The sequence below is a fragment of the Osmerus eperlanus genome, chromosome 20 (assembly GCF_963692335.1).
Source record: "Osmerus eperlanus chromosome 20, fOsmEpe2.1, whole genome shotgun sequence".
Taxonomy (NCBI): domain Eukaryota; kingdom Metazoa; phylum Chordata; class Actinopteri; order Osmeriformes; family Osmeridae; genus Osmerus; species Osmerus eperlanus.
The window spans coordinates 11,609,391-11,618,501 of NC_085037.1; the positions used below are offsets into that span (position 1 = coordinate 11,609,391).

Genomic DNA, 9,111 nt, shown 5'->3' on the forward strand with positions numbered 1-9,111 from the left:
GCCCAGACTTTAATTGACCGATACGTCTGAGAGGACACTGCAGTGGGTGGTCAAGCTGGCTTGACTGTTACAGAAAGGAAACAAAGTATAGTTTTATTTCCACATTTGTGACAAATCTATAGCCTACGGTTATTTTTAGACAGTTACTTGATAGTGTTATCGCAGTGTTATGTAATTAAGTATGTTAATTTAATGTGAAGAAAAATAAAAACATATTTTTTTATTTTTGTATTGCCCTTCATAATACGTGTATTTCCATGGCAACCCCTTAAGATGCCAGGATGGAGTGTTGTGAGGTGGAGCCACGCTACACCATAGAACAGATCGATCTCCTACAGCGCCTTCGTCTCTCAGGGATGACCAAGCCCCAGATCATCCACGCCTTGGAGTCCCTGGAGCGCCTGGAGCCGGACCCCCGGCCTCCATACTTTGACCCGCACACCGCCCCCTCCAACACCACCCCTACCCCAGCCCCAGCCCCTGCGCCCTCCTCCTCCTCTTCCCTCTCCTCCTCCTCCTCCCTCTCTCTGGCCTCAGCCACCACGCAGACCCCTGGCCTGGATGGCGCCTCGCTGTCTCCTAGCAACAGCTACGAAGCCTCGCCCCCGCCCCAGTACCCACCGGGGGTCGGAGTTCAAAGGTCGTTCAGTTACGACATCCTGGGGGAGGAAGACTGGGATCTGGAGGAGAAGGTGGAGGAGTACATGAGGTGAGGAGACAGAAAGAAAATATTAATAACTGGTAATATTACAATATAATAATGGAAGCTTACCGTAAAAGGATGGAGCAAAAAGGGTAGATCAGAAAGGGTTTTAATCGCCATGAAAGTTTGCACAGACAAGGAATTTACTTTGGCAGGAAGGTGCATACATTCAACATATAGGAATATTAAATATGTGGTCTAACTATACTAAAGGTACAAGGTTTAACTAATACTAAGGGGATTTAGAATATAAAAAAATATATAAAATATAAAGTAGCCATAATTTACAATATAAAAATACAAATAGTACAAAAAATACAAATAGTACAAAAGATACAAATAGTGTAACAGTGCAAATTGCAATGTGGCAAGATACACACAAAAAAGAAGATGTATATTATGGGTATTCAGGTTAGACTGAAGGGAGACAAACGGACCATAAAAGTGTGCAGAGACATGGAGACCATAATAACATCACAGGACAGGAACTGTCCCCAGAGACTGGGTTATTCTCAGTTAGCGTGATGAATGTGGGTCGGGTGTTTAGGGAAGGATGGAAACAGACCATGTTAGATTCTGCTGGGCCAGAACGGAACATTATAGGTTCAAATGGCTCTAAATGTTTTGGCCCTTTTGGGGGAAACCTCCCTTCCGGAAAAACACCACAGCAACTCTGCTCTCCTGTCATTATAACCCTTTTTTTTTTTACTGTAGTGGACTGTTGTGGATTCTTAGGAAACAGGAAGTGTGTGTTGTGACTGTGTGACGCTTGGTGTTGCAGGAGGGACAGTAACCTGGTGAAGGAGGAGATCAAAACCTTCCTCAACAACCGCAGGATATCCCAAGCCATCGTGGGCCAGGTCACAGGTACCACACTAACTATCTCAGCTTGCAGAATAGTGGACCAAATCTGATCCTAATTGGGGATAAGTATAGTTTATTATGCATTTATCTAATTTATAAAAAAAATGCATCCCATGTTTCAGAAAACAATGTTTTTTATTAATCTGCCCCACTTCTAACCTCTCCCCCCCCTTCCTGTTTAACCTCCTCTTCCTCCACCTGTCTCCTCCTCCTGCTCCTCTTCCTGCTCTTCCTCCTCTTCCTCTTCCTCCACCTGTCTCCTCCTCCTGCTCCTCTTCCTGCTCTTCCTCCTCTTCCTCCACCTGTTTTCTCCTCCCCCTCTTCCTCCTCTTCCTCTTCCTCCACCTGTTTTCTCCTCCCCCTCCTCCCCCTCTTCCTCCTCCTCCTCCTCCTGCTCCTCTTCCTCCTCCTCCTGCTCCTCTTCCTGCTCCTCCTCCTGCTCCTCCTCCTCCTGCTCCTCCAGGCATCAGTCAGAGCTACATATCCCAGTGGCTGCTGCAGCAGGGCCTGGAGATGAGCGACACCAAGCGCAGGGCTTTCTACCGCTGGTATCTGCTGGAGAGGAACAGCCCTGGTAAGGGCTCGATTAGGGTGGAGGTGGGAGGGGGAGGGGGGGGGGGATGAAGGGGGAAGTTGATGGGCTAAGATATTTAAGGATGGGGTTAGGGTTATGCTGTGTGTTTGGGGGGACGATATTTGTTTGTGCTGCTTGCCACTTCTCTTCCCCTGTCCCACCTGTCCTCACTCATCCATCCCCTGACCCAATGGCTGGCACTGTACACCCCCCCTCCCTCCTCCCCCTCCATCCGTCCTGGTCCGGGGGGGAGGAGTTAGTGTGGGGGGGGGGGGGCAAACAACCTATCAGGTCGCTCTAATAGGAAAGATGTGAAAGATAAAAACAGAAGTGTCACTCTAGATGCTAATCGATAATGAAGTCATCTGATGTTTCAGATGGAATTCCAGCGGGTGGTTGTGGTGTCCATACATGCTCCTAGATAACAGCTGGCACCATCGACCTTTCTGTGTCCTCTGGTGGGCTGTATAACTGCTACACAGGCAGGTTTCAACCTGCCCTGAGCCAACCACCTTAACCCGAGGTTAGAGATGATCAACTGGGAGTATGTCTATGTAAACGCTGGGGATATAACGGGGGGAAAAAAACTCATTATAATTGGCTCTTGTTAATTTAGACTGAAATGATGAATATTATTAATGGTGTAATGGTAATTCGTATACATTTCTGTTATTATTGCATCTAACATACCTCCCTGGACCACCTACTGTCCATCAGTGCATTCCCTGTTCATTCTTCACCCCCTCCCCTCCCACCCCTCAATCTCTGCTGTGGCTCCTCCGACTAGCATTCCCTTCAGATCCCAGGGGTACTCGGGTGCTGGTTTTCATTCCAACATGGCTAACAGGCTAACAATAACACCCTTACTAACAAAGGACTGCTAATTGTTTTGGCTTAACTAGCCTTCCTCTGGTCTCCTGTACGTCTGTCCTGACAGACACGGCTGATGTCCTCTCGACCTGAGCGTGTCCTGAACGCGACTAGTTTGTGCTTTTGATTCAGATTGAACGAGATTGAACGAGAGCGCTTCGGAAAAAAATACAAATAATAATGATAATAAAAAAAAAAACGCCCTCCAAAGAAGTGTGCCGACCTCTTGTCTCTTATCTACCTACTATTGGTTTGCCCATCCGTGGCTGTGGCCTGCCTGACCCCTGGTTTTGTCCTGACCTGAAGGGCTGAGATGCAGTGAAAGCCAGCACGGCCAGGGTCCCGTGGCCAGGGCCAGGGGAGGGGACAGAGACGGGACGGGTGCGGCGGCGGGCGCGGCGGGCGCAGGGGCCATCGCCGCCGGTGTCTCCAGCACGCCCTGGGGCAGACAGAGGGAGCTGCTGATGCACCTGCTCCCATGGTACACTGCTGCAGCGGCAGCCGCACAGGCCCAGACCCAGGCCCAAGCCCAGGCCCAGACCCAACCAGGTAAAGCCCAGGTCTAGGCCGGGGCCTAGACACTATGGTTGTGGGACAGTGTAGGAGCCTTTCCCCCCTGATACCTAATCATCACATAGCCTGCATGCCTGTGTGTGACCACTGGCTCTCTGTGTGGTGTTTGGGATGCACCTCAATAATCTCGATCGGCACACCATCTGCTGCTTACAGTTGTAATGGGAACTTTATGAATAATTTAAATATCTGATTGGAATAAAACGAGAGGGAAACGCTGTTATACTGTTGAGATACATCCCAGCAACTCTGTTCTGTTTAGTCATCTCGTGTCACGACAGGTTTTCTTATCGTCTGCGCAACCATTTGGATTGATTTGATTGGTCGGCTTTCGATGTTTTTCCGGAAGGTGTGAGTTGTGTCTGTGTGTCGCTCTCCATTCCCTACAGGTGCCACGCTGTCTATGCGCTCTCTGGTGAAGGAGGAGCCTGATTGGAGGACGGCGATCCTACCTGGGGAAAGGGGCGGGCCCCTGAGGTTGCGTCGGGGCAGCAGGTTTACCTGGAGGAAGGAGTGCCAGTCAATCATGGAGAGGTCGGCCAATCAGAACATCCCAATCCCTTTATCTAGTACTGTGCAACAGTCTTGGGCACAATTTTATATATGAAAATTTTCATGTAAAACAAATCTTGGGTGCAAGAAGAGTTTTGCACAGTACTGTATATAACCTTTTTTTGATTGACTTTTAACACCCACCAATAGTCAAGTATGTTTTCAAGCTTTACAAAAATTGTCTAGACAGCATTGTAAGGTAAGACTGAATCCATGTCTGTCTCACTGTGGCCAGTGTGAGCATTAGCTGTGTGTGTGTGTGTGTGGTTAGAAGCAGAGTACCTCACTCCCAGCTCCCGGATTACGCAGTACTGCTGCAGTGCTGTTCTTTATGGGCTAGTTTAGACCTGCGCTGAAGGACAATACAGAGGTTAGGATAACAGAGAGAGAGAGCGAAAGAGACAGACAGAGAGAGAGAGAGGGAGACAGAGACAGACAGAGACAGACAGAGACAGAGAGAGACAGACAGAGAGAGACAGAGAGAGAGACAGAGAGAGAGAGACAGACATAGAGAGACAGACAGGATGCAGGGTAGGATTGGGTGAGATGAGGAGGGATGGAGGGAGGGATCCTTCTGTCTCTGCAGAGTAAGGTCATTCATATCCAGATAGTGGGAGGGGTCAATACATAAATGGATGGAGGGACCTAATAGGGCGAGGTGCCAACAGGGGAGAGAAAGGCGTGTTCTTTGAAAACACAGGAATTGTTACCCTCGGTGACTAAGAGAGGCTGGAGGGAGTGACTTAAGTATTGCAGGGGTTTCTCCTCCCAGTAGGACTGTTTCCACCAAGGTCTACCTTATTTATGACCCTAGGAGAAGAGAAGGGAACCTGAAGTGATAAAAGTACTGAATGCAATCAACCCTAATGTGTTCATTAATCTAAAGTGTTACCACTTGGAGAGAACTTCTGATTGCATGATGGTCAGAGAGGGTGTCATTAGCTAGATGTTGTATTCCTACTCTGCCGCAGTGCCATTGGTTACGTGTTTGGTTCCACTCATTCTTATTGGTTGGGGATCACATAGCTGTGTTGTAATAGGCTGAGTGTTGCATGTGACAGTTTCTTCATGGAGAATCAGTATCCTGATGAGGCAAAGAGAGAGGAGATTGCCAACGCCTGCAACTCTGTCATCCAAAAACCTGGTAATTATCTGGGGGTTCCCTCATACAGCAGATCTGCATGTGATTCCAAGCTTCTTCCAATATAAACACACATAAAGTCCTTGTAAAGTGTATGCTAAATGTCAGATTTTCATATTCATCATGAATTCATTACTCATTTTGATCCAAAATATGGTTATGGTAATATGAAATAATATGATATAAGAATTATTATCATACACAAAAAATACACACTTTTATAAAAAGAGTTGTGGATACAGTGTGGACATGTATCAAATGATAGCCAGGTGTGGGCTTATATGCCTGTTTCTCATGCCTGAGCTTGTCTTGTCACCCCCCAGGATGCAAGCTGTCCGAGTTTGAGCGGGTGACGGCGTTGAAGGTCTACAACTGGTTCGCCAACCGGCGGAAGGAGATGAAGAGAAGGGCCAACATTGGTGAGACCTCAACCATTGAGGATGTAGCTATATAGTATATTACTACACACTGAACATTGATTCCATATCACCCCCCTTCTCTCCTCCCTCTCCCTCTCTTCTCCTCTCTCATCTCCTCCCTCCGTCGCTGTCTCTGTCAGAGGCGGCCATCTTGGAAAGCCACGGCATCGAGGTTCCGAGTCCCAGCTGTCACTCAAACGGGGAAGAGGCGGAGTCACAGGAGTTTGGGGAGCAGGTGAACCCCCGATTCGCAGAGCAGGTGAGTTTGAGCCCGCGAAACGGCATTATCTGTTATCCAATGAGACGAGCCAAACCTAGATTTCGGTTGTAAAACAGAAGAAATGCGGAGAAAGAAACCCTGTTTTCTTCGCAGGATGACTTGTCCTCCAGGAAGGACATTGATCACCAAGATCCGACTCTGCTAACAGCTGCCGAGGTTGTGACCCTGCCTAGCCCCGCCCCTCAGGTCCTGGAACAGAAAGCCGACGAATCGAAAAGGGAGACGGTGGATGAGGAGTGATCAAAGCTGGAGGAACGTGGGGAAAAACAGAAATTTGAATATAAGAAAAAAGACAACAAAAAAAGAAGAAAAAGGCTTTTGTGAGTGTCTTCCGCCCCCTAGTGGCCTTCAGAGGTAATGACACTCCGAGAGCTAGTGAGAGCTGAGGAAGAGAAAGGTGCTAAATCTCGGTCTAGTGCCTCTAGTGGTAAGGAGGCCACAGTATGTATTAACAGTAATCATGCTTCTAGTAATGGCAATATTTATCTCTCCATCTCTCTCTCTCTATATATATATATATAAAAATATATATAGTGCATTCCAAGACAGTCTTAACAAACACAGTCCCTAGAGGGAGTGTATAAGGATAGTTCCCTCTCGTGAAGCTAAAGCCTAACTTCTCTTTTTCTCTTAGCAAATTCCTTTAAGTTGTTTGGAGAGGTTGTGTGATGGTCATGAGTGGTTTGAAAGTGGCAGAGCCTGCAGGTCAGGTGCATTCTGGGTAAGACCAGAGAGTGTGGTTGAACCATGGTTTCGTGGGAAATGTCCAATCAGATAATGCTAATATGAGGATGCCTTCTGCACGCCTGAATGTCTGGTTACGTATGTAACTGACTATGCCTAATCAATCAATCGATTGATCAACTCAATCAATCAGTCTGAAAGCCTGTGTTTTAAGAGTATTGCCCTGAGGGACGAATGGAATCTCAGGTAAACCCAAAGATAATGGATAACGATAGTGAAGAATTGTAAGTAAAAAATAATAATGTAAAAAAAAAAAAAAAAAAAAGAACCTCTCCGTGTTAATCAAAGCATAGTTCCATATCATGTGTTCTGCCAAAACTTTTGAGAACTATGTTTTAATTTTATATATAGCAAACCTCATCCTGGGTTGGATATGCTTATTATGTGTTTCATTTTAACATCTTTATTTGTATTTTATCATATCTGTTATTTTGTTATTGAGGAACTCCTGTTCCATCATCTGAACCCAGCAAGGGAAGCTAGACTAAATGCAAGTCTACTGTTAGATTTGGGTTTTAACAATGCAATTGATGTAATGTTATCATGAAAGTCATAATTACTAATTAGCTAAAGAGCACTTTTCCTCGTTTATAGAATAAGCTAAAGCTTCTAAGTGGATGTATGTTTGTATGATTACGAAGATGCACTTCCAAGTTTAGATAATCTTTAACTGAAAGAAGGAAAACAAGCAATGTGATGGGTGACCCCATGGGTATGCGTGGTTCACTGTGAACTGTTTTGCCCCTTTCAGTAATGGTAACTGTATTTACTAAAGTATTTTCTAAATGTTAGAATGTTTCCTCACTCCCCATTGGCCCAAAGGCCTTCTGAGTTATAACAAGGCTGTAAATTGTCATTAAATGAACGAAGCCTTTTTTCCTGCCCCATTGAACCTGCCACCATTAACCTCTTAATGCCAAAGCTATGCCAAGGTAGAGACAAACCCGGAGGCTAACGTGCTGATAGAAAACCGTTGGGACATTACGCCTGCTCAAGACACCTGACTTAACACTATCGCGACGCAAACCGCTGTTCAGATAACTGCTCGTTGTCCAGCTACTAATGCTAGCCGACCGGCTTAATTACCTCAGAACCGGAACGTGTCGTGAATGTGTCGAGTCAGTTGACCTGAACCGACAGCCGTTCTTACTGTTCACCACATCTCTTTTGAGGTTATAACAGTGTAATGTAGCGCTCATGATGATGGGCCCGTGTTGACGTGTTCCAAGTCTCAGGCAGGACTTAAAAAGCTGCTTGTGTTACAGATTTAAGATGCTCTCGGTTTGCTTGACATAGGAAAAATAATAAAACATGTAAACAAGTCATGACGTGTAAAGCTTATTTTTCCGAGTCGACTGTAGACAGCCTGTGGCTAATCAAATTGATTCAATAATTCACACTGTATGTCAGGACAAGAACCAAGCAATGAATTCCAATCACGTCTCTAGACGTTTGCAATAATATTGTGGCGAGACATTATTAGGGCAAAGGGGTGAGTACAGTGGCCTCAATAGTTGTGAAATACCAACTCCATGTATGAGGGGCCGTTTAAGAAATAATTCAGACTGTCCTTAAACAAACTTTCAAACACATTCAAACTACTGAAAACTCACATTCACATTTGTGAAATGCTCGCAAAGACACATGAGACTTTTTCACATTCACAGCCTAGAGCAGAGTACAGTACAGTAGGGTAGAGTTCTCATCAATGATGCAAACTTTTTTCCAACCTTTCAAAACTTCTCGTACAAAATATTGTTTGAACCTCAAAAAAAAAAACTTTTCAAAACCTTTATTTGAAAATATTTTTCAACCTTTACAAAAAAAAATACTTGTTTTCGTTTTTTTACCTTTCAAATGTCTCTTTCAATGTCACACGTGAAGTGAAGAGAGAGGACAGAAGCCTAGAGCAGAGTACATGCTCTAGGCTCGAGATCAAGAACCCAACAGAGATTTAAGTTTTTCATTCTTTATACATTTAAAAAATAATTTACTTTCTTTTCATTTATATCCAATTGAGTGTAGTTTAATTGGTAAAAATGGCAAACAATAAACATGTGCTAAAAGGTATGGGAAAGGAATGAGGCTTTCTGTAGACAGTTGCCTTGAAAGTGGATACTCAGAGCTAGTTATTCCACAAGGTGGCGATAAATCACTACCTCAAACCTTTTTAATCTTCCCCCCCAAAATAAAACAAGCCTTGGGGTGGCACCCTGTGACGAGTAATGGGGTTATCAGAAGCAGGAGACATTTTGCTACATTACTTGACAAGGCAATATAAACCAGCATGTGGATTGTTTACCCAATGTCTGACAGGATGTACAATTAAATAATAGATTAAACAAGACCCTTCATGGACACCTGATCATACATACTGGAAATAGTCAAACA

General features: G+C 45.1%; 1 protein-coding gene across 2 annotated transcripts; it reads left to right on the forward strand.

Moving 5' to 3' along the window:
* The first annotated feature begins 49 nt into the window (after nt 1-49).
* Nucleotides 50-8,043, forward strand: zgc:91944 (uncharacterized protein LOC436941 homolog). Of its 2 annotated transcripts, XM_062487076.1 has the most exons (9): nt 50-709; nt 1,485-1,570; nt 2,031-2,141; nt 3,318-3,560; nt 3,974-4,118; nt 5,198-5,280; nt 5,601-5,696; nt 5,837-5,955; nt 6,070-8,043. In XM_062487076.1, the coding sequence occupies exons 1-9, from the start codon at nt 282-284 to the stop codon at nt 6,214-6,216; spliced, it is 1,458 nt and encodes a 485-aa protein (XP_062343060.1). In that variant the 5' UTR covers nt 50-281; the 3' UTR covers nt 6,217-8,043. The 2 variants fall into 2 exon arrangements, with proteins under 2 accessions (XP_062343060.1, XP_062343061.1); XM_062487077.1 differs by lacking the exon at nt 3,318-3,560.
* The last annotated feature ends 1,068 nt before the right edge of the window (nt 8,044-9,111 follow it).